This window comes from Balaenoptera borealis (assembly GCF_965194805.1).
Source record: "Balaenoptera borealis genome assembly, chromosome: 11".
NCBI lineage: Eukaryota > Metazoa > Chordata > Mammalia > Artiodactyla > Balaenopteridae > Balaenoptera > Balaenoptera borealis.
Genome location: NC_138868.1, coordinates 38,057,174 through 38,082,488, shown reverse-complemented (window position 1 = coordinate 38,082,488; position 25,315 = coordinate 38,057,174). Strand labels below are relative to the sequence as shown.

General features: G+C 43.9%; 1 protein-coding gene across 1 annotated transcript in view; it reads left to right on the top strand.

Moving 5' to 3' along the window:
• NAV2 (neuron navigator 2) overlaps positions 1-25,315 on the top strand; it is an 858,870-nt gene that overhangs the window by 93,707 nt on the left and 739,848 nt on the right. Inside the window, exon 2 of the mRNA XM_082342382.1 lies at positions 1,461-2,115. Coding sequence (XP_082198508.1) covers positions 2,041-2,115 — 75 coding nt within the window. The 5' untranslated portion in view covers positions 1,461-2,040. The remainder of the gene's footprint in view (positions 1-1,460; positions 2,116-25,315) is intronic.

Sequence of the window (25,315 nt, the reverse complement as noted above, 5' to 3'; positions counted from 1 at the left end):
CCTCTAGTTTGAGGTCTCAATTTAAATTCAGAAAAGGGTAATACTTGGAGCCAGTTTGCCAGAGTTTATTTGCATTGCAATCTGGAGCTAAAAAGAATGGATCTGAGAGTTTTCACCTCTGCCAAGGATCCCCTGAAGGGGCTGTGGAGATGGTGGTGGGCAACCAGAGGGCTTTCTCTGGAAGCTCAGCTATTTCCTGGGCCAGCAGAGGGCTTCACTGATGCTGCGTCTTAGATCTGTCACCCATGGGTGTACGAGATGCCTGTCTTCTGGACATTCTGCTCTCATGGATTCTTGCCAAATTCAGAAAGTCAGATTTGTGATTTGGGCATTTACTTGGTGAAATCTTCTCTGGCCGAGTGTTTCATGTGGTGTGGGACAAGCCTTCAACCTTTCTGTAGCTTCTCTCCCAGGAGAAGCTGTTCTCTTCCTCCTCACAAACCCTTCGTGGCTGAGTCTCTCATCCGCCTTTTAACCTGCTTTGGCACTGAGCCGTGCGGAAGCCTTTTGTGACAGGCGGTGGCTTCGGCCTCATTCCAAAGTAGCCACCGGTCAGGACAGCTGCAAGGGAGGGTCTGAGGGCTTCTGTCTGATGCCCGCTGTGGCCGGATCTGGCCACAGCTCTCCCGGAGGCTGGCGCGGCCTGAATTGTAGAATGGCTAGTGCGTTGATTAGAAACGCTGGCAACAGACTAGTGCCTTTTAGTAAAGAGCTTTTCCCCCTTTTTTCTTTCTTTTCTGGTGGTGCTGGTGCTATGGGAAAAGGCTTTCATAATTATTTATTGGTGCATCTTCTTGGGGATTCTCCCATATGTTCCCACCCCTCGGATCATTCATGGAAGGTGCATCCCGTGCGAAATGTTTTCCTTGGTGCAGAGGTCCCTCCTCTCTCCTCCCTCCCTCCCTGTCCCTCTGAGCTTCTGTGACGTCAGCCCGGAGGTGACTGGGTGCCTTCTCTGCCTGCAGGTTCTGAGGCAGGGAATGCAGGGAATGCAGCTCTATTGCACAGTCGCCTTCCAGCCCTCAGATGATCTAGGCTGCTCTTTTCACTTCCCCAGTGGACCCTGTTGTCTCACCTGCCACATGCTGCTTTCGCAGCTGTAATTGGGGGAAAAATGCTGATGGCTTTTTGCTTCAGAGACCATTGCTTCCCTGTCTTATCATACCTGGGTGCCTTATTCTTTTGATGACGATGCACCCACGTGGGTTCGAGAGAGAGCTCATTTCTGTCTCCGGTGTGCGTATTTGAAGAACAAGGTCCTCTGTGTGTCTCTTCCCAGTGGGAGTGGGGAACCTGTGCGGCCCCCGGGTGCTTGTCCAGGGATGCACTCCAAACATGGCGAGGCTTGGAGGAAGATCGATGGCTGCTGCTGGGTTTGGGCTCCAGATGGTGGGCAAGGAAGCTCAAGCCTGTCCTCCTCCACACAAGGCAATTCTGACCATTGAACATTTTCCCCTCAGGTATGAGTCTTCCTCCGAGGAGGAAGATGACAGCCCAGGAAGGGAGCCACCTCGGTGATGAACACTCGCGGGGACTGTGAGGGGCGGCTTGGCGAGCAGCTTTGTGGTGATTTATGGGAGTCAGGGGCTGCCGGAGAGGGATGTGGATGCTATCAGCTCGGTGGATTAAATGCCCATTTCCATTGTTATTGACGTATAAATTATCAGTGCCAAGGAGACTGTGAGGGGAAGGATTTCTGGGGCAGTAATGTGACACATGCCCCAGGATATGGACTCGTCTTTGCCCAAATCTGTCCTCTGGGCTCTCAGGAAGCCAGCACTGGAACTGAAATAAAACCCCAAGTCCCAGCTCTCACGATGCCGGCAGCAGCCACCTTCATTGCTAAAGCAGCCATGGCGAAAGAGGTTCCCGAGTGGATTTTAAGAAGTCGGGAAGACCTTTGAAAAGGTAGTGTGGATTTCCTCAGCTGGCAGGAGCCGTGTCAGGCCACGTGCACGCATCACTTTTGCCTGGGTTCTTTTATTCCTCTGTGGATTTGGAAGCATCGCTGAAGGAGAGAGGGGATCTTATTCCTGGGAAATGGAATCGGCTTCTGAGTCCAGCCAACAGCAGAAGAGAAGACTGGTAACCCACGGACTGGAAGATCAAAAGAGGGTAAGTGAGAACTTTGTTGCCTGGCTTGTGGCGCCAGAATTGCTAAGCATGATTCAGAGCGCCCAGGTGGTCGCCTGCGTTGTTGCTGTCATTGATTATGCTGGTTTGTCTTTCTCTGGATAAGGAGGTGGGATGGTGGCTCTTGATTTGCCAGGTCCTAGTGCTGGACTTGAAGCCTTGACTTGTTGGGCAAGGGGAGAGAGAAAGAAGGGGAAAAAAATCAGAAAGGCAAAGATTTATAAGCCTTAGCTCAGGGAGTTAACAAAAAGTGTTGGTGTTCTGTAAGTCAAATATGAGCTTATTTGTACTGAAGCCCCCCTTTGGGATTTATATGCTGTTAGCACCGTTTGGAAATGGTACTCTTGACAGCGGTGGTTTCATTTGAGTTATTCACCATGTGGTCTGCTGGCTCTTGTGTTTATGGATCAAAACCATATTCTACTCCACTCTTTGGCCACATCTGTGAGAATGTCAAAGCCATTTAAAAAGGCCCGTTGAGTGTGGGTCATTTGCTGTCATTGGTCTGAAAACTGCAGTCACCCAGGACTTGTGTCTTGCAGTTAAAGTTCAACTTGTCTTCAAAAGCCAAATGCAGTCTAGAGTAGCACTGAGTGGCTGGTTTTCCTGTGTTTCCTCATTCCCAGGGGAATTTCTGGGACCAGGGGTGGCCAGGGTTAAATACAGCACAAGCAGAGTCAGGGTCTATGTTAATCTGAAAATAATTTCTGATGTTTCCTTTGAAATGTTGTGGATGGTTGAAAAACTTCTGGTATTCTCTCCGTGTGGAGTGGAGTATCCCTTCTCTTCATGAGTCTCAAAGATCATCTCTTTCTGGTATGAAATACCTGTGGAGGTGAAAACTAGCCTTACACCTCTTCCCTATACTTTTCAATGGCTGTGTGTGTGTGTGTGAAAAGGATTTAGTATGGGGCTTTGCTCTGACCTTCAAAAAAATAAACATAAATGGAAACAAACCATATTTTAAAAACACAGTTAATTACTCTATTTCTAAAAAAAGTTTCCACTCTTTAAGCTGCACTCACCATAATGTGGGAAGAATGCCCACTATCTTAGACACCTGGATAAGTGAAATTTGTTTTGTGGTCTTTAATTTATCCAGTGTATAACCTGCTAGACCCGTCTGCTCCTATTTCTACAGGAGCTTTCTGAGAGATGGGAGGAAAACTGGTAATTGTTGTGAACAGATCCTAGGACTGACTGCGTTTTACTAAGTATAAGCCAAGTTTGATATCCAGACAATTTAGTGGAGGAACATTTGGGACCTCTGACACTGTAGAGTATTTTAATTGGGCTGGTACACCGAGATAATATGCAATTATGACAGCCTCTCCTTGGTTAGGTATGGATATCTGCATTTCCCATCTGTTCTTGGCTCTGGCTGTGTTGGGTCCACATGTACTATGGCGCCTCTGGAAGTAGAATATAACCCCAAGTGAGGCTCCGCGGCAGCTGGGTTAACATCAATTGGTCATGCTCAGCTGACATTCATTTTAACTTGAACTCTAGCTGTCATGGCGATTATTAAATTTATAATGATATATGTAAGATCCGTTTTAATGACTCTCCATGCTTGAGTGAGCTCTCACTTGTGCTGGCAAAATAAGGCTTAATAGAGTATTACATTTCATCTCCTACTGAATTTTCCAGGCAGTGGTTGAAACTTTGCTGAGGAGGAATTAGATTGCTTTTTCTGATAGGCATTGTAATTATAGTTCCATATTGCTCGAGTACAGTTCTGGGTACTCTTGTAGAAATACCGCCACTGCAACAGCTTCTGTTGGCGGCAGCAGCTTCTGTTGGTGTGTGCATGTGTGTGTTTGTGGGTAAACACACACCCCATTTGTGTCAAGTGTGAAGCTGAACAAGCCTCCCGGCACACAGCCTGGAATGTCTTGTCCCCGGAGCTGAAAGGCGACTCTCCAGTGTTTTGGCTCAGATATCTCGGGTGAGCTGAAAACCCCTCTTCAGGGGGGATTGGCTGAAAATCCAACAAAGGCACAATCAAGGCATCCGTAGGGGAGCTGGGAAATCTCCATCAGCATGCTTAAGTTACCACGCGTTCACTGGCACCAGATCCTTGTGGCATTGCTGTCAGTGAGCGTGTGTGTGTGTGTGTGTGTGTGTGTGTGTGTGTGTTATCCAGGGAAGGACAATTGTGGGTAGCTGCGGAGACAAGGCAGAGAGAGAGTGGCCAGCTTCATTTTGCTATATTTCTTGCTGTCCAGAGCAGCAAAGCCATTTTCTTTAAGGTTTGGTAGGTTTCATGCACCTTGTTGTAACTTGGCCCTTTTTTTGGTTTTCATACAGATAGAGTGCCTTGTTGAGGGCTCCTCTAGGATCTGGCTCTTTGAGGGTATTTGCCTGTGCTTTCTGTGGTGAAGAGTGCCAGAGAGCTGGGTTCAAATTCCAATTGTGCTGTGTGACTCTGAGAAAGCTACTTAAACTCTCTGACTATTAGATTCTACATTTTCCAAGAGGACAATAGTATTTAATTATAGGGATACTGTTAAGATTAACTGAAGTAAAGCTGGTACGGACTCTGGTGATTGGTAATTATTTAAGAAATGTTCTGTATATTCTTGGGACAATTTGCAATGTGAGATTTCTTATTTTCCTTTTGTTCTTAGAGGGCTACATGTGATTTTGTTTTAAATCTTTAAAAAAATACTCAAGGAATACACACTCATTACACATTCAAACATTACAGAAGAATTCAGAGTGTAAATTCCTCTTTTCTCTAGTTTTATCCAGCAGTGACTGCTATTAACAGTTTGATATATAGCATTCCTGACTACTCTTGGTGTGTGTTTCTTAATAAAAGGAAATCTTACTGAACATATTTTTAAGAACCTTGTTTTTCCACTTAATATAATGTGGACATCTGTCTGAGTCATTACATGCACACCTACCTCATGCCTTTTAATGACTAGAGAGAGTTCCATTATAGAATGTGCCAAAATTTATTTAACTAATCCCTTGTTTGTACAGTTAGGATGTTTCCAGGTTTTGGTTTTTGCTCTGTGATTTTTTTTTTTTTTTGGTATTACAAAATTCCTTTTTTCATCTATTCAGCAAGTATTTATGAAGTACCTTCCATGTGCCAAGTCCTATTCTTGGAGCTGGGTATCAACTAGACAGACATGATCGCTTTCTTCCTGAAGCTTACATTCTAGACTAGCACTTTCCATCCAACTTTCTGCAATGATGGAAATGTTCCATTCATGAACCGTGCACGTCAGTAGCCACTAGTCATATCTGGCCACGGAGCACTTGAAATGTGGCTAATATGACTGAGGACCTCATTTAGTTTAAATTGGGAATTCCCTGGCGGTCCAGTGGTTAGGACTCTGCACTTCCACTACAGCAGGCATGGGTTCGATCCCTGGTCGGAGAACTAAGATCCCGAATGCTGCACGGTGTGGCCAAAGAAAAAAAGTTTGTTCTCATTTAGTTTAAATTAATTTAAGCTTAAATAGACTAGTTGGCTACAGTGTTGGACAGTACCTCTCTTGACAGCTACATCATCTATTTGCAGACAATGGCCTACATGCTAAAGAAAATAAATAGGTCTGGGTAGTGTCATGAGTATGGCAAGGGTGAATTTCATACTTATAATTATTTTTTAATTTTCTTTTAATTGAGGTGTGACTTACATTCAGTAAAGTCCATGCTTCTTAAATTTACAGCTTGATGAATTTTTTTTTATCTCTATTACACCTGTGCAGCCACCACACAGGTCAAGATATAGACCATTTCTTGACCCCAAGAGGGTGTGTTGTAGCTGGGTATAAGGGATGCCCCCCTAGGGAAGTGCATTTTGAGTGGAGACCTCAGTGATGAGCAGCAGCTGACCATGGGAAGATCGGATGGCAGACTTCAGATGTGAACGTGCCCAGACTCACCCCGCAGCAGGGAGGGGTGCCATTCAGAACTCCCCCTTGGGGGACTTATCTTGGTGCCACTTATGGACAGTAGCTCCCCATGCATCCCTAGCACTTGTCAAATTCAAATTCTGTGCTGACGTCAGGAAAAATCCGGAGAGGCATGGGGCTGCAAATTGCCACGGAGAGAAATTCAGTGAGGTAAGTATTGTTCAGTGCTGTAAGAACCCACTTAACTAGCACAGATGGGAGAAGTAAAGTTTCCCTGACAGACACCTATTGATCAGTCAAGGGAATGACTTTTTGATTGATTTTTTTCTCTACTCCTCCTTAGAAGTTTGTCCTTCACAGACGGAGCTTTCCCACAGAGGATGAACATAAAGTAAGAATTGTTCAGGGGTTTTTAAGATACTTGATGACTGAGTGGTGACAAAGATGGCTTAGTTTGAATATTCTCTGGGCTGTCAGCTTCTCAGCATGAAAGACTTCCTGGGGACAGTTTTTTAAAATGACTTTGGAGAGAGTGAAATTGGGCTTTGTGTAATTAAAATTTCCCGGGTTGGCCGAACAGCTCTGGGTTGCCAAATGCTGCCCTACAAAGTGGAAGATATTACCATACTTGCCCTGTCATCCTCTCCCCTTCATTTTTATTACTGGCATCCCTGACTTCCCCGTCACGTGGTTGCAGCTCAGAATAATTTTACCTTCTCCACCACCTGCTAAGTCCTCTACCTTTTCATCCTATCATCAGTCCCACTTGCTCCTGTGCTACATTGTATGTGCAGCTGTCTCTTCTTTCTGGTCTTACTGCCACCACCTTCATTTCAGGTCCAGGAATTCTTGCTTGGCTGGTGGCATAGCCTCCTGGCTGGCTCTCTTGTTTCCATTTCTCCTTTAGACCATCCTCCACTCCTGGCCAGATTACTCTTCTTGGAGTCTTTCTGGAGTGTTGTCATCCTATTCAGTGATTTCCTGCTATGACCTTACCCTCCCCAGCCCCTGGCACTTTACGCTGTGCCCAGCTTCTAGGGTGTAATAAGTAGAAGCTCAAATCTCGTTGGAGTCTCATAGACCTCAGCTTCACCCCTGGAAGAGTTCTGTAACCTCCCTGAGCTGTTTTTTCAGTGGTATTTATTCATAGCTTGTAAGATGCTTAGCCCTGTGCCTGGAACATGGTAAATAATCAGTGAGTGGGAATTGCTGTGATGATTATAGTCTCCCATTCTCTTTTATCCAAATATTCTCTCGCCAAACTCTCATTTCTGTTTCATGAACAACCCTCACGTTTCCCCCACCTCTGAGCCTTTGCTTTTGCACATGCCCGCCTGTCTACCTTGAGACCCCCTCATCCGTCCTCCACGAAGAGTGCATCCTCCTCCTGTTTCTAATACCTTGTTCACATGCAGCTGGGGTAGCAGTTCACGGCATTCTCCTCATGGCCCAGATGTTTTTCTACATGCCACACCCTGTACTAGATTGTTGGCTCATTGAAGAAGGAACTGGTCTTGCCCATCTCTTCATCCCCTGGCACACAGTAGGCACCAGTAAATATTGGTTGAATGAATGAACGTTAATTGTTGCTTTGAGATTTCTTTTTCCCTGTGGTCCTGAAGCTGAATCTGATCTTCCAAAAGGACTGGTTTAATATGTTGTCCACTCTTAGAGAGAGAAGAGGGAGAAATAGGATTCAAGGAGATGGTTAGGAGTTCGCTGCAGTGATTGAATACATTTGATTCGGGAGACTAGATTGGGTCTGGTGAGTGGAATAGAAAGAAGGGGCCTATTGAAGCGATATTTTGAAGGAAGGAGCAGAAGAATTTGGGTTAGCGACTAGACTAGTCCCTAGACTGACAGAGAGGGATGAATCTAAGATGTTGCCAAGCTTTGGTACGTCGGTGGCTGGAGGGGACTTGCAGCCCTTTGGAGCGACTTGAAGTAATGACACCTTCTAATGCTTCTTACAGCAGAAGTGCTCTTTTGCTTGGTTTGCACGAGTGGAAGCAGAGCAGTTGTTATTTCTTTTCAGGCAAAGAAGGAAAACAAGATGTATTTTAAGGTACTTTTCCCAAGCACACATGACTTAGATTTAGTGAATCTTTCAGAAAGGATTAAGAAATAGGCTAAGGATAGGGAAAGTAACTAACATATTGTACAACTGCTATGTGCAGAGAGTGTACTAGGCACTCATGTTATCTCATTTAGATCTCCCCCAAGCCCTTGATGTAGGTATTACCAACCCATTTTACAGATGCAAAGGAAAGGATTTCTCCAAGTTTCCACAACTTATTTTGTCTGCTAGGCTCCAGCACCTCACTGTAGTTTCACCTACCCATTAGGATTATATCTCTAAAAATTTTTAACTGGAATTTACTTTAAAAATAGTTTCTTCTAACTTCCTTTTAGTTGTGTACTTGTGTATACATGGACATACACATACACACACGTGCGTGCATACATACACCATAGCAGGGTTTGCCTGTGTGGCATCTTACAGGTGTTTGTTTATCTGGGAACTATGTCCATATCATTCCTGAAATCAGAGCTCCATGCCACCACCCTCCCCAAGGTCAGTCTCCGGCCATGGTGAGGCTGAGCCACTGTAGAGGAATTCTCCTCCTAGTGATCTGAGCTCTGAGATGCTGCCAGTGTGGTCAGGGCTCTGGACGAATGGATGCTCACATGTCAGGTAAAAATGCAGCTCCAGCCCCAGCTCCCTGAGCTCTTTCCAGATGAGCTGAGATGCTTGCTCTTCGGCCTGGGCCCATGTGCTGCTGCCGCCCCTTTGTAGCCGGAGGTGGCAGCAGTTACAAGTTGATCAGCCTCCAGACACCTCCCTGCCTGGATGGCCTGCCTCTCTGCCTGGCATGCGTGGAGGAGGTGTTAACCAAACGCTCAGGGGATGTGCACCGAGGGCCTCCCACAGCACGTGTCATATGTCACTGAGGGCTGGAAAAAGACTGTAGTCGGATGCAACTCAATTCAGTAAGCTTTGAGCTTCCGTTCAGGTATAGGAGGAGAGAGGCTGGCAAAGGGGCCAGGGCAATGCCCTGCTTTCATTCCAGTGTGGAGAATGTGAGACAGCTCAAGACCAGTCTCATTTATGCATTCATTCATCCCACATTTATTTATTGAGTCCCTACTGTATGCCAGCCAGCCACAGCATGAGGCTCTGGGGTCATAATGATGAGCTTAGATACTGTCTCTGGTCTCTTGGCACTTCCCTTGCCTTGGAGGAGTCAGTTCAACCAGCAGTGACAGTGACGTTACATAAGCGTGTGTCTGGCTTGGAGAGGTTGGCAGGGGTGAGAGGGTGGGCAGAGAGTGCTTCCCTGGAGGAGGAGGAACTTGAGCTCTGCCTATAAGAGGCTGAGTGAGGAGCACACTGGAGGGAGCACTAAATAAGCAGCTCGCAGGGTAGACTGAATTGTGTCCCCCTGCCCCAAATTCATATGCTGAAGTATACCTCAGAATGGGACTGTGTTTGGAGATAGGCCCTTCAAGGAGATAATTCAGGTTAAATGAGGACAAAAGGGTGGGGCCCTAATCTGCTATGACTGGTGTCCTTCTGAGAAGAGGAAGGGATGTGTGCACAGAGGAAAGGCCGTGTGAGGATATAGTGAGAAGGCTGCCATCTGCAAGCCACAAAGAGAAGCCTCGGAGAAATCATACCTGCTGACACCTGGATTTTGGACTTCAAGCCTCCAGAACTGTGAGAAAATAACTTTCTGTTGTTTAAGCCACCTATTCCACGGTATTTTGCTATGGCAGCCCTAGCAGACTAATACACTGGCACACGGGGAGAGAGAGAGTTGGCTTAAGGCATTTTACCTACAACAACCCAGACTGTAAGCTCCCTGAGGGCAGACGCTAGGTCAATTCCCCAGCATCCAACACACTGCCTGATGTCTGATAGGTCTTTAGGTAATACTTGTTGAGTGCGAAAATCCATGAATGAAAAAGATGAGGACAGAGAATGGAGAAACTGGACAAGCCATATGAACAGTTGGGATTTTGTCCTGTAGGCATTGAGAAACCACTGGGGGTGTCAGAATTAGGGAATGCCCTGAAAGCGGTGCTTGGGAAGATTTCTGGAATAAACCAGGGTGAATAGGAAGGCGTGAGGGTAGCTGTGCAGGTGATAGAGCCTGGAATCAAAGAGACCAGTTAGAAGGCCGCAGTAGCCACATAGGCATTCACTATAAGCTTCCATTCCAGGGCTAAGGCAAAGGGAAGGCAGAAATGAGCACAGATACAAGGAATAGAATCTGAGGAACAGAAACAGGCCAGCAACTGGATATGGTTGACTCCTATTCCAGGTGGCAAGAATCCCAGGGGTCTCCAAGGTTCAGAGCCTCCCCTCACCATACCTGCTAGAATGGTGTCTGATAGCCCAGTGGCACTTTGGATTATGACTAATGTACCCCGGATGCACCGTGATCTCCTGCACTGGTCATAACAGAGTAGTTGACCATGTCTCCATTTGGTGGATGAGGTAAGTGAAGCATGGACAGGCCAAGTGACGGGCCCAACATCACACAACTTGTTCATAACTAGATGGGGGTGAAGATCCCTAGTCTTTATCCTCTAGTTTAGGGTCACTTTCCAGGGAATAAAACTGCCTTCCTCAGTCAGCAGAAATAAATGCTGATGTTTTGTTATTTTAGCTTAATTTTCAGTGGGGAAGAAGATGACATTTTTGGGACCCTACTTTAAAGATACTGGAAAAGTTAATTATTTTTGGTCCTAAAGGTGCTAGAAGTTGAACAGTAATTCAGGCACCTCAGAGGTGGCCTCTTCCCATTTATTTGAAAGATACACATAAATTGCATGAGGATAGCTTTGCAGTAAGTTCTAGCTCTGTCCCAGCTGGCTTCCAGGAACCAAATTACTGTGTCCTCAGCACAAAGGAGGGCTGAGATTTAATAAGAAGTAGTAAGGGGCTTCCCTGGTGGCGCAGTGGTTGAGAATCTGCCTGCCAATGCAGGGGACGCGGGTTCGAGCCCTGGTCTGGGAAGATCCCACATGCCGCGGAGCAACTCGGCCCGTGAGCCACAATTACTGAGCCTGCGCGTCTGGAGCCTGTGCTCGGCAACGAGAGGCCGCGATAGTGAGAGGCCCGTGCACCGCGATGAAGAGTGGCCCCCGCTTGCCACAACTAGAGAAAGCCCTCGCACAGAAACGAAGACCCAACACAGCCATACCATACATACATACATACATAAATAAAAAGAATGTAAGCAGACAAGAATAGCATTAAAAAATAAAAAATAATTAAAAAAAAAGAAAAAAAAAAAGAAGTAGTAAGCAGTGCCAACCTTCCAGCTGGCTTCCTATGTAGGGCTGGCATATTTGTTAAAGCCTTTTACTTACCTGATCTCTTTAGACTTTAATTTTTTCCATTGGTCTGTATTGTTTCATCATTAATTCCTTCCTTAAACAATATAAAGTATGGTCTTAAACTGGAGGGAGAGAGTGGCAATGTCACCTAGGCTGTTTGGTATTTGTTAAGTACATAACTTTGGGACCTTATTACATTGGATAATTTATCCTTTCTAGCCTCTGTTGCTTCATCTTGAAAATTAGGATGATAATAATAAAACCTTTGGTGAGGATTATGAGATATAATGCACTTGAAGTATTTAATGCAGTAGTTAGCACACAATTAAGTATTAAATGATATCTATTATAATTCTTGTATGTTTCCCTTTCCTTGGTTGGCAAAATTCTCTAAATGGCATATTTTGGGAATAAAATGGGGGGGGGTGCGTGGAGAGGGAGATGGGTGCCTGCTGTTCATTTGAGTTTCCATTTCTGGTTAACTGAGGTCATATAAAATTACTTCTAGTTTAAACTTTTGTTTCTGCATGTCTCCCTCAAAGAAAGTCTGCTTTTCTGCTTTAGAAGTAGAGTCAATGAAAACAACCAAGTCTTCCTTTGTGTAGCAATCCTGTAGGAACTTCCTTGACCTCATCGTTCTGCACATTAATTGACAATTTACAGGACTCTGGTATGTACAGATGAGGCTAAACCTTTTGTGTGATTCCCACACTCCCCCACCACAAGTTGCATTTTTTGCGTGAATATGTTTTCTGAATTTCATTTATTACACTTTGTAGCATCCCCTAAAACTGCAGCACTGGGAGAAAAAAATCTGGTTACCTAGAGGTAAGTTCCAATTAATCAAGGTTTTCCAAATCGTGTCCTAGGTTACTTTGCTCCTAAAGCTTAGATCAGATTCCTCCATGCCTGTGGTTTGAATCAAAATAATGACATCTCTGACTCCTATCCTCAGGGCATTAATTTTTAATCTTCCTTCTCTTTGGGATAATTAGAAAGAGAGGGACGGGGGGGGTTAGGGAGAGAAATGCAAGGAGATGCGGTTGGCAGAGCAGGAGTGGGTGTTTTTATAATGCAGCCTCTTCTGGGAAGAGGGAGCATCTGAAGTCTTGCATCTGCATTCCCAGTTCACTTGAGGAAGCAGAGGCGAAGGCTGGAATTGGGACGGTGGCTAATGGAGCCAGATCGGGGTGGTGTCTGATGTGGGAACTGGAGGTCATTTGGGGAATGAGCCAGAGCTGTGTAACTGTGTGTGTCAGAGAGGAAGGTCGAGAAATACACTTGGGTGTATGTGGGGATTTCTCCCTTGGCTAAGCTGAGTAAGTACAGACAAGGTTACTCACAGCCTTGTCCATTTCCTGTATCCACGCTCCCTTGAACCTCTGGGGGGGTCACAGTGGGACTTGAAGGACAGGAGTCAACATCTTGATTACAACTAGCAAGATGCATTTTAAATGTGTCTTCCAGTGATTCTAACGTACACTGAGGTTTGAGAATTACTTTCACGATGGATTAAAACCTGTGACCACCTCCATCAGCACCAAAATCAGGGCTTTGCAGGAATGGGTTGGAGGAAAAATTTTTTTTTTTTTTTAATTGCAAAGAGTTTCACTTAAGTTCCCTTAGGAAAAAATGAAATTTGTTGTTTGTTAATGGAAAGGACACATGTGCTTAGGAACCCAGAGAAATGTCAAGAACCAGGCTTCAGGAAGGGCAGGAAATAAGGCAACTCCAGGTCCCAGCCATTTGTTCCTCCTTGGCTATTGTGTCCCTTCTCTGCTTCTCTCAGTGCATCTCTTCCTTTCTCTTCTTCCCAGCACTCGTCCTCTGCTGCTATTCATAGTTTCTTCCTCTTCCCTTTTAACGTCAAGGCTGACCCTCATCACCTCCACCTGCCATCACAACTTAGCTCTTTCAATATTACTGTCCACTGAGAACTTCCCTTTGTGTTGCTTAGTTCAGAGTCGTGCTATGCTCAGATTGGCTCATCTCATCTTGTCCAGCTTAGAAGCAAGTCCAGAGAGTTAGATCAGCCACTAGATTGGCCACTCATGAGTTGTGGGTCTGTTCCTGGGCCTGTCAACTGTGGCTCCAGTGGGGGTGGGTCACATGGTACATGGCAGCCTTTGAGAATAGATTATCCCAGGAGGAGGCATGTGTAGGCAGGCAATGACTGACATCTCTACGTTATTAGATAGAATTTGATGGAAAGAGGAGACTAGAGAGGAGGAGGCACTCTTTGGGTTGGATGGTCAGGGGAGTGATGGAATCATCTGTTGAATGTCTGTCTTTGTCACTGGATTGTCCCTGCCTTCGTAAAGCTCACAGTTCAATGGAGCAACTAGGTATTAAGTGAATATTGAAACAAATATCCACTTAGGTTCCACTGATTGATAAATGAAATATACCAGGGAAGATGGGGCTTTCACCAATGGAAAACAGGGGCTTCCCTGGTGGTGCAGTGGTTGGGAGCCTGCCTGCCAATGCAGGGGACACAGGTTCGATCCCTGGTTCAGGAGGATCCCACATGCTGGAGCAGCTGAGCCCGTGCACCACAACTTCTGAGCCTGTGCTCTAGAGCCCGCGAGCCACAACTACTGAGCCCACGTGCCACAACTACTGAAGCCTGCGCACCTAGAGCCCGTGCTCCACAACAAGGGAAGCCACCGCAATGAGAAGCCTGCGCACCGCAACGAAGAGTAGCCCCCGCTCGCCGCAGCTAGAGAAAGCCCGCGTGCAGCAATGAAGACCCAACGCAGCCATAAACAAACAAACAAACAAATAAATAAAAGTTTGTTAAAAACAAAACAATGGAAAGCAGGAAGCCAAATGGTAAGGTGGGAAGAACTTCAGCAATTTGAACAATTTGGGTTTCAATCTGTGCCTCAGAGTGTATTGGGTCTTTTGATCTTGGAAGAAGTTTTTTAATGTCTCTGAATTTCACTTCCTCATCTATAAAATGTGGATACTAATAGTTTCTACCTTGTGGGGTTATATTAAAAGAAATAATGTATGTAAAGTACTTAGCACAGCACCTGGTATGTTGCAGTGGTACTGATCAAAACTGAACTTTCCTTTACCAGTCTCTGAACTCATATTAAGCCATGAGAAACTGCACTTTGTTATTGAGGTGTCAGTGGGTTTACTTTGGGACTAACATCTCTTGTCTATAGAAGAGTGAGGAAAAGTCACACTAACAAGAGGACTTGAGTTACAATCCCAGTTCATCACCTGGCGTGACAGCTACGACTGGGCGAGTCCTGTCTTTCCTTGGGCCTCAGCTCCTGCTGGACTTGTATGAAGTTCTTTGATTCCTTGGTCTGGCCGTTGCTAGTATTTGGCATGTGGGTAGCTTTAGGAGGGGATCTGGTTGGAAGGCCGGGCAAAGTTCCCAGCTGTAAAACATCTTCGTCCCTGGCTGCCTTCCATCATCCAGAGGCCGCTGCATCAAGCCCAGGGAGCCAACTCGCTCTGCCGATTGAGATCAAGGGTACTTGGAAACAGGAGCCCTGGATGCGTGCGCTCTCTTCTCTTATGGCCATCAATCACTGGCAGGGCCCCGGCTAGGACTGAAGAGGGAAACAGCAAATAAGCAGTTTGCATTACTAGAACAACATGAAGCCCTTTGCCTCCGGTAATTGAAAAAAATCTAATTTCTGCCAGTGTCCCTGGAGCATCTTCCTACTTGGATTCCTGTGGAGTCTCCAAATTTTATTATCAACACAACTGAGGAGGGAGAAGGGAGTGAAGTTCACTGCTGGAGTGAAGTTGTGAGGAGAATCCCTGGGCCCCCAGAATGGTGCCCAGAGATCCTAGATCTCAGATAGATTAAGGAGGATGAGGTAGAGGTGATGGGGAAAGACATGAGTGAGGGCAGTGCAGATGCCTAGAGTGGGGGTTGCCTGGAGGGTGGAGATGGACTGGCGATTGCTGAGGTCCAGTGGTGCAGGGATTTTAGTACTTTGTCATCTTAGGTAGCGCTGTTGTTCCGACTTCAGGCTCAGAGAAGTTAGTAACTTTCCCATGGTTCCAACAGCTGGAAGCAGTAGCCCTGGGTCTTGAAGCCAGCTCTGGATGACTCCAAACCCTATGCCCTTTTTCATCAGATGCCATTATAGACATTAATATACTGCTGCCCTGACTTCTGCCATATTATTAATACTCCATATCTGTTTTTAAATTGACTCACTTAAAAAAAAATTAGCCTTATCACAGGATAGTATCAGTGAAATCCCAGGTTTGATGTGCTACTTATTTTTCTTTCTAATACTCATTAAAATGAAATCATGGGTATGAAGTTTTTTGTTTTTTTTTTTTGGGGGGGGTATGAAGTTTTTAAAGTTTATTGATGTACTACTTAAAATAACATATACCACCACGGGTACACAGACCTCAGTTTGGAAACACTCCCTGTACGTCATTAGCAATATGACAGCAACAATAATAATATCGACTGATTACTGAACACTCACCATGCGCCAAGTTCTGTGCAAAGCATCACAGTGGGTAGAACATGGGATCAGTAGTCAGACCTGGGTTTAAAACTGAAATCTGCCACTTCCTTTGATGTTTGACCTTCAGCAAATTAGTTATCTTCTCTGTGCCTCAGTTCCCTCATCTATAAATGGGGATAATAATAATATCTCTCTTCTAGAGTTGTTTTGAACATTAAACAAGTTAAAATAATACTTAGAAAAGTGCCTTGCACATATTAAGTGCTATGTTAAGTATTAGCTATTATTCATTCATTCATTCATTTGACAGTTAATTAATGTTTGAGCATGTTGACATCATTCTATAATCTTCACAAAAATCTGATTGTGGATATTATCCACATTTTACAGATGAGAAGACTTAGGTTGAGCAGATTCCCCTAAGGTTCCCTAGCCTAAAACATGATGAAATTGAAAATCAAATCCAGGTATGTCTGAAGCTCTACTGCTATGATTTTTACAGAACACTTCTGATACAAAATGTGTGTGTGTGTGGTGTGTGTTTTTCCACAAAGACCAGCTTTGACACCAGCTGGGTGTCCTACAACTCAATTCAACTCATTTCTCACACTGTCTACCTGGAGTGAGTGTCAGATCCCTCAAATTAAGGGCTCAGTCCCACAAGCCTGCCCCTGGTTCAGATGCTAATTGTAAGTCCAGACCTCCTGTACTTTTTTTAAAAAAATTATTTATTTATTTATTTTTAAAATTTTTGAATTTTATTTAATTTATTTTTTTAGAAATTTCATGTAATGTCTGAAACATTTATATTAACATATTTCCATACAAATAACCCAAAGAAAGTTTAGTATTAGTTTTTTGTTTGTTTGTTTTTTTATACTGCAGGTTCTTATTAGTCATCAATTTTATACACATCAGTGTATACATGTCAATCCCAATCGCCCAGTTCAACACACCACCATCCCCACCCCACCGCGGTTTTCCCCTCTTGGTGTCCGTACGATTTTTTCTCTACATCTGTGTCTCAACTTCTGCCCTGCAAACCGGTTCATCTGTACCATTTTTCTAGGTTCCACATACATACATTAATATACGATATTTGTTTTTCTCTTTCTGACTTACTTCACTCTGTATGACAGTCTCTAGATCCATCCACGTCTCAACAAATGACTCAATTTTGTTCTTTTTTATGGCTGAGTAATATTCCATTGTATACATGTACCACATCTTCTTTATCCATTCGTCTGTCGATGGGCGTTTAGGTTGCTTCCATGACCTGGCTATTGTAAATAGTGCTGCAGTGAACATTGGGGTGACTGTGTCTTTTTTTTTTTTTTTTAACCAGAATTTTATAGCAGCATTATTATTATTTTTTAAATTAATTAATTAATTTTATTTTATTTTTTGGCTGTGTTGGGTCTTCGTTTCTGTGCGAGGGCTTTCTCCAGTTGCGGCGAGCGGGGGCCACTCTTCATCGCGGTGCGCGGGCCTCTCACTGTCGCGGCCTCTCTTGTTGCGGAGCACAGGCTCCAGACGCACAGGCTCAGTAGTGTGGCTCACGGGCTTAGTTGCTCTGCGGCATGTGGGATCTTCCCAGATCAGGGCTCGAACCCGTGTCCCCTGCATTGGCAGGCAGATTCTTAACCACTGCGCCACCAGGGAAGCCCGCATGTGTCTTTTTGAATTATGGTTTTCTCTGGGTATATGCCCAGTAGTGGGATTGCTGGATCATATGGTAATTTTATTTTTAGTTTTTTAAGGAACCTCCATACTGTTCTCCATAGTGGCTGTATCAATTTACATTCCCACCAACAGTGCAAGAGGGTTCCATTTTCTCCACACCCTCTCCAGCATTTGTTCTTTGTAGATTTTCTGATGATGCCCATTCTAACTGGTGTGAGGTGGTACCTCACTGTAGTTTTGATTTGCATTTCTCTAATAGTGATGTTGAGCAGCTTTGCATGTGCTTCTTGGCCATCTGTATATCTTCTTTGGAGAAATGTCTATTTAGGTCTTCTACCCATTTTTGGATTGGGTTGTTTGTTTTCTTAATATTGAGCTGCATGAGCTGTTTATATATTTTGGAGATAAATCCTTTGTCCGTTGATTCGTTTGCAAATATTCTCCCATTCTGAGGGTTGTCTTTTCGTCTTGTTTATGGTTTCCTTTGCTGTGCAAAAGCTTTGAAGTTTCATTAGGTCCCATTTGTTTATTTTTGTTTTTATTTCCATTACTCTAGGAGGTGGATCAAAAAAGATCTTGCTGTGATTTATGTCAAAGATTGTTCTTCCTTTTATAGTGTCCAGTCTTACATTTAGGTTTTGAATCCATTTTGAGTTTATTTTTGTGTGTGGTGTTAGGGAGTGTTCTAATTTCATTCTTTTACATGTAGCTGTCCAGTTTTCCCAGCACCACTTATGGAAGAGGCTGTCTTTTCTCCATTGTATATCCTTGCCTCCTTTGTCATAGATTAGTTGACCATAGGTGTGTGGGTTTATCTCTGGGCTTTCTATCTTGTTCCACTAATCTGTTTCTGTTTTTGTGCCAGTACCATATTGTCTTGATTACTGTAGCTTTGTAGTATAGTCTGAAGTCAGGGAGTCTGATTCCTCCAGCTGTGTTTTTTTCCCCTCAAGACTGCTTTGGCTATTCGGGGTCTTTTGTGTCTCCATACAAATTTTAAGATTTTTTTGTTCTAGTTCTGTAAAAAATGCCATTGGCAATTTGATAGGGATTGCATTGAATCTGTAGATTGCTTTGGGTAGTATAGTCATTTTCACAATATTGATTCTTCCAATCCAAGAACATGGTATATCTCTCCATCTGTTGGTATCATCTTTAATTTCTTTCATCAGTGTCTTATAGTTTTCTGCATACAGGTCTTTTGTCTCCCTAGGTAGGTTTATTCCTAGGTGTTTTATTCTTTATGTTGCAATGGTAAATGGGAGTGTTTCCTTAATTTCTCTTTCAGATTTTTCATCACTAGTGTATGGGAAAGCAAAAGATTTCTGTGCATTAATTTTGTATCCTGCAACTGTACCAAATTCATTGATTAATTCTAGTAGTTTTCTGGTGGCATCTTTAGGATTCTCTATGTATAGTATCATGTCATCTGCAAACAGTGACAGTTTTACTTCTTCTTTTCCAATTTGTATTCCTTTTATTTCTTTTTCTTCTCTGATTGCCGTGGCTAGGACTTCCAAAACTATTTTGAATAATAATGGTGAGAGTGGACATCCTTGTCTTGTTCCTGACCTTAGAGGAAATGCTTTCAGTTTTTCACCATTGAGAATGATGTTGGCTGTGGGTTTGTTGTATATGGCCTTTATTATGTGGAGGTAGGTTCCCTCTATGCCCACTTTCTGGAGAGTTTTTATCATAAATGGGTGTTGAATTTTGTCAAAAGCTTTTTCTGCATCTATTGAGATGATCATATGGTTTTTCTCCTTCAATTTGTTAATATGGTGTATCACATTGATTGATTTGCCGTACATTGAAGAATCCTTGCATCCCTGGGATAAATCCCACTTGATCATGGTGTATGATCCTTTTAATATGTTGTTGGATTCTGTTTGCTAGTATTTTGTTGAGGATATTTGCATCTATATTCATCAGTGATATTGGTCTGTAATTTTCTTTTTTTGTAGTGTCTTTGTCTGGTTTTGGTATCAGGGTGATGGTGGCCTCATAGAATGAGTTTGGGAGTGTTCCTTCCTCTGCAATTTTTTGGAAGAGTTTGAGAAGGATGGGTGTTAGCTCTTCTCTAAATGTTTGATAGAATTCACCTATGAAGCCATCTGGTCCTGGACTTCTGTTTGTTGGAAGATTTTTAATCACAGTTTCAATTTCATTACTTATGATTGGTCTGTTCATATTTTCTATTTCTTCCTGGTTCAGTCTTGGAAGGTTATACCTTTCTAAGAATTTGTCCATTTCTTCCAAGTTGTCCATTTTATTGGCATAGAGTTGCTTGTAGTAGTCTCTTAGGATGCTTTCTATTTCTGCAGTGTCTGTTATAACTTCTCCTTTTTCATTTCTAATTTTATTGATTTGAGTCCTCTCCCTCTTTTTCTTGATGAGTCTGGCTAATGGTTTATCAATATTGTTTATCTTCTCAAAGAACCAGCTTTTAGTTTTATTGATCTTTGCTATTGTTTTCTTTGTTTCTATTTCATTTATTTCCGCTCTGATCTTTATGATTTCTTTCCTTCTGCTAACTTTGGGTTTTGTTTGTTCTTCTTTCTCTAGTTCCTTCGGGTGTAAGGTTAGATTTTTTATTTGAGATTTTTCTTGTTTCTTGAGGTAGGCTTGTATAGTAATAAACTTCCCTCTTAGAACTGCTTTTGCTGCATCCCATAGGTTTTGGATCGTCGTGTTTTCATTGTCATTTGTCTCTAGGTATTTTTTGATTTCTTCAGTGATCTCTTGGTCATTTAGTAACATATTGTTTAGCCTCCATGTGTTTGTGTTTTTTACGTTTTTTCCCCTGTAATTCATTTCTAATCTCATAGTGTTGTGGTCAGAAAAGATGCCTGATATGATTTCAATTTTCTTAAATTTACTGAGGCTTGATTTGTGACCCAAGATGTGATCTATCCTGGAGAATGTTTCATGCGCACTTGAGAAGAAAGTGTAATCTGCTGTTTTTGGATGGAATGTCCTATAAATATCAATTAAATCTATCTGGTCGATTGTGTCATTTAAAGCTTCTGTTTCCTTATTTATTTTCATTTTGGATGATCTGTCCATTGGTGTAAGTGAGGTGTTAAAGTCCCCCAGTATTATTGTGTTACTGTCGATTTCCTCTTTTTTTTTTTTTTTTTTCGTTATAAAGGAAGGCTGCCTTGGTCTCTCAGGATTTCCTCTTTTATAGCTGTCAACAGTTGCCTTATGTATTGAGGTGCTCCTATGTTGGGCGCATATATATTTGTAATTGTTATATCTTCTTCTTGGATTGATCCCTTGATCATTATGTAGTGTCCTTCCTTGTCTCTTGTAACATTCTTTATTTTAAAGTCTATTTTATCTGATATGAGTATTGCTACTCCAGCTTTCTTTTGATTTCCTTTTGCGTGGAATATCTTTTTCCATCCCCTCGCTTTCAGTCTGTATGTGTCCCTAGGTCTGAAGTGGGACTCTTGTAGACAGCATATATATGGGTCTTGTTTTTGTATCCATTCAGCAAGCCTGTGTCTTTTGGTTGGAGCATTTAATCCATTCACGTTTAAGGTAATTATCGATATGTATGTTCCTATGACCATTTTCTTAATTGTTTTGGGTTTGTTTTTGTAGGTCCTTTTCTTCTCTTGTGTTTCCCAGTTAGAGAAGTTCCTTTAGCATTTGTTGTAGAGCTGGTTTGGTGGTGCTGAATTCTCTTAGCTTTTGCTTGTCTGTAAAGCTTTTGATTTCTCCATCGAATCTGAATGAGATCCTTCCTGGGTAGAGTAATCTTGGTTGTAGGTTTTTCTCTTTCATCATTTTAAGTATATCATGCCACTCCCTTCTGGCTTGTAGAGTTTCTGCTGAGAAATCATCTGTTAACCTTATGGGAGTTCCCTTGTATGTTATTTGTCGTTTTTCCCTTGCTGCTTTCAGTTATTTTTCTTTGTCTTTAATTTTTGCCAATTTGATTACTGTGTGTCTCGGTGTGTTTCTCCTTGGGTTTATCCTGTATGGGACTCTCTGCGCTTCCTGGACTTGGGTGGCTATTTCCTTTCCCATGTTAGGGAAGTTTTCGACTATAATCTCTTCAAATATTTTCTCTGGTCCTTTTTCTCTCTCTTCTCCGTCTGGGACGCCTATAATGCGAATGTTGTTGCATTTAATGTTGTTCCAGAAGTTTCTTAGGCTGTCTTCATTTCTTTTCATTTTTTTTCTTTATTTTGTTCTGCAGCAGTGAATTCCACCATTCTGTCTTCCAGGTCACTTATCTGTTCTTCTGCCTCAATTATTCTGCTATTGATTCCTTCTAGTGTAGTTTTCATTTCAGTTATTGTATTGTTCATCTCTGTTTGTTTGTTCTTTAATTCTTCTAGGTCTTTGTTAAACATTTTTTGCATCTTCTCGATCTTTGCCTCCATTCTTTTTCCAAGGTCCTGGATCATCTTCACTATCGTTCTGAATTCTTTTTCTGGAAGGTTGCCTGTCTCCACTTCATTTAGTTGTTTTTCTGGGGTTTTATCTTGTTCCTTCATCTGGTACTTAGCCCTCTGCCTTTTCATCTTGTCTATCCTTCTGTGAATGTGGTTTTTGTTCCACAGGCTGCAGGATTGTACTTCTTGCTTCTGCTCTCTGCCCTCTGGTGAATGTGGCTATCTAAGAGGCTTGTGCAAGTTTCCTGATGGGAGGGACTGGTGGTGGGTAGAGCTGGGTGTTGCTCTGGTGGGCAGAGCTCAGTAAAACTTAAATCCGTGGGGCTTCTCTGGTGGTGCAGTGGTTAGGAATCCACCTGCCAATGCAGGGGACATGGGTTCGAGTCCTGGTCCAGGAGGATCCCACATGCCGCGGAGCAACTGGGCCCGTGCGCCACAACTGCTGAGCCTGCGCTCTGGAGCCTGTGTGCCACAACTACTGAAGCCTGCGCTTGGAGCCTGAGCTCTGCAACAAGAGAAGCCACTACAATGAGAAGCCCGCGCACCACATCGAAGAGTAGCCCCCGCTCGACACAGCTAAAGAAAGCCCGTGTGCAGCAACAAAGACCTAATGCGGCCAAAAAAAAATTTAAAAAAACAAAAAAAAGAAACAAATAAAACCTTTAATCTGCTTGACTGCTCATGGGTGGGGCTGGGTTCCCTCCCTGTTGGTTGTTTGGCCCGAGGCAACCCAACACTGGAGCCTACCTGGGCTCTTTGGTGGGGCTAATGGCAGACTCTGGGAGGGCTCACGCCAAGGAGTACTTCCCGGAACTTCTGCTGCCAGTGTCCTTGTCCCCACAGTGAGCCACAGCCATCCCCCCGCCTCTGCAGGAGACCCTCCAACACTAGCAGGTAGGTCTGGTTCAGTCTCCCCTGGGGTCACTGCTCCTTCCCCTGGGTCCCGATGCACACACTACTTTGTGTGTGCCCTCCAAGAGTGAAGTCTCTGTTTCCCCCAGTCCTGTTGAAGTCCTGCAATCAAATCCCACTAGCCTTCAAAGTCTGATTCTCTAGGAATTCCTCCTCCCATTGCCAGACCCCCAGGTTGGGAAGCCTGATGTGGGGCTCAGAATCTTCCCTCCAGTGGGTGGACTTCTGTGGTATAAGTGTTCTCCAGTCTGTGAGTCACCCACCCAGCAGTTATTGGATTTGATTTTACTGTGATTTCACCCCTCCTACCGTCTCATTGTGGCTTCTCCTTTGTCTTTGGATGTGGGGTATCTTTTTTGGTGAGTTCCAGTGTCCTCCTGTTGATGATTGTCCAGCAGCTAGTTGTGATTCTGGTGTTCTCGCAAGAGGGAGTGAGAGCGCGTCCTTCTACTCCGCCATCTTGGTTGAGGGCCAGATCTCCTGTACTTCTGACCTACCATCTATAAATCATAGGTTCCCACTCCCCACTCCTCAGGGTTTGCTAGAATGGCTCACAAAACTTAGGAAAAGAGTTTACTTACTATTACCAGTTTACTATAAAGGATACAACAACCAAATGGAAGAGGTACATATGGCAAGGCGTGTGGAAAGGGGCATGGAGCTTCACGCCCTCTCTAGGCGTGCCACCCTCCCGGTACCTCAGTGTGTCCACCAATTCTGAATCTCCTTGAACCCCTTAATTTAGGTTTTTAAACGGAAGATCCATTACGTAAGCAAGATTGATTAGATCATTGACCATTGGTGATTAACTCAATTTCCAGCCCCTCTCCCCTCGCTGGAGGTCAGGGGGTGAGGGCACTGGGGCTGAAAGTTCCAATCCTCTAATTACGGTTGGTTCCTCTGGCAACCAGCCCCCATCCTGAAGCCCCCATCAAGAGTCATCTCATTAGCATAAACTCAGGAAAAACAAAAGACCAGGCTCTCCTCTCAGCCCTATCACTCAGGAAATTCCAAGGATTTTAGAAGCTCTGTGCGAGGAACTGGGGATGAAGACTAAATATGTATTTCTTAATCTATCACAATATCATAGAAGCCATAGCTGGTTCTCTTAGCTACTCTGCCGTTACTGCCTCCGCATGAAAGGAAGCCCCGCTTCCTGACAGAGGGATGCCTCCCATTTATTTCTCAGGCATGGGGTCAGACTTTATCCTCTTGGGCCAACTGAACCTCCTTGCCCAGTTTTCGGAAAGCAGCCAGTGTCGCCCTGTCTGTCCATGTTCCAACTTTGATTCTAGTGATGTGGGATGAGTCTTCAGCTCCCATTAGCCTGTTGTGGCATCTTTGTGTCCCCCACAGTGTCCATCCAGAGGCCCAGAGATCCTGCACACAGTGGGCAGTCAACACGTATTAGAATGTGGGACTGCAGCGGGGCACAGTGACCTGGAACAGACAGATGCCACCGTAGCAGCACCAGCAACAGAATTTGTACACAGGCATCTTGTTTTGCAAGGTGCAGCAGTCAAGGATCTGTTTCCCATCATATAACATAATAGTGGTTTGCTTTACAGATGTCTACATGGAGTTCTTTTCCTTAGAGAACTTTAGAAAGTTGTGATTGCTTGTTACTTTTCGTGAATATGTTCACTATGCAAAGGTAGGTTTACTCACACAATGTTTTGACTGTTGTTGTTTTCTACCTTTCATAAGAAGATCTCTGGGCCAAATTTTATCATTAAGGGCAAGTGAGCTTCCTTTTGAGAGCATCTCTCCCTCTTTGGGAAAGGATGAACTAGAAACAATGATCCCCTCTGCTGTATTTTTTCAGGTGTGTTTAGAGCCCAAGTTGCATGGATACAGATGAGAGTATGTGGAGACAGTCACTTGCATCTGGGCCATTTCAAGCAGGACTGGCTGTCCTTGTGGAAACTGGCCGTGTCTGTCCATCTTCACCTTATTCTCCCCTTTCCTCCAACCAGCCAGCCCTAGCCACTCTTCAAGATTGATTCTCCTGTTTCTATTCACTTGAAACCTTCCCTATCTCTTCTCTCTTGTTCCTTCTTCTCTGATTCTTTTTAACTCTCTTTCTTTGTTTCCTACCTGATACAGTATTTCATTGAATCACATATGAGTTAAGAGCATACGTTGTGGAGTCAAAGGATGAAACTCTCAGCTCTGTGATTTTCAGAAAGTCCCTTCCTCTCTCTGTGCCTCAGCTCCCTTCTTTGTTCAAAGGAGAAAACAATAGCTGCTCTATCCTGGTCATCTTATGGAGGATCAAATGAGACGATACAAGTACCTCGCAGGTACCCAGTAGATGGTAACTGTTCTGTAAATACCGACTGGGAGCAGTGATAGTGGCGACAGTGGTGCTGTGTTCCTGGTTAGAGTGTAAGATGCTAGAGGGCAGAGACCGAGTCTCATGTTTGTTTTTTATCCTCCAGAGTTGATCATGGTGCTAAAGTCATAGAAGCACTCTATAAATACCCGGGGGATTTAAGGAGGT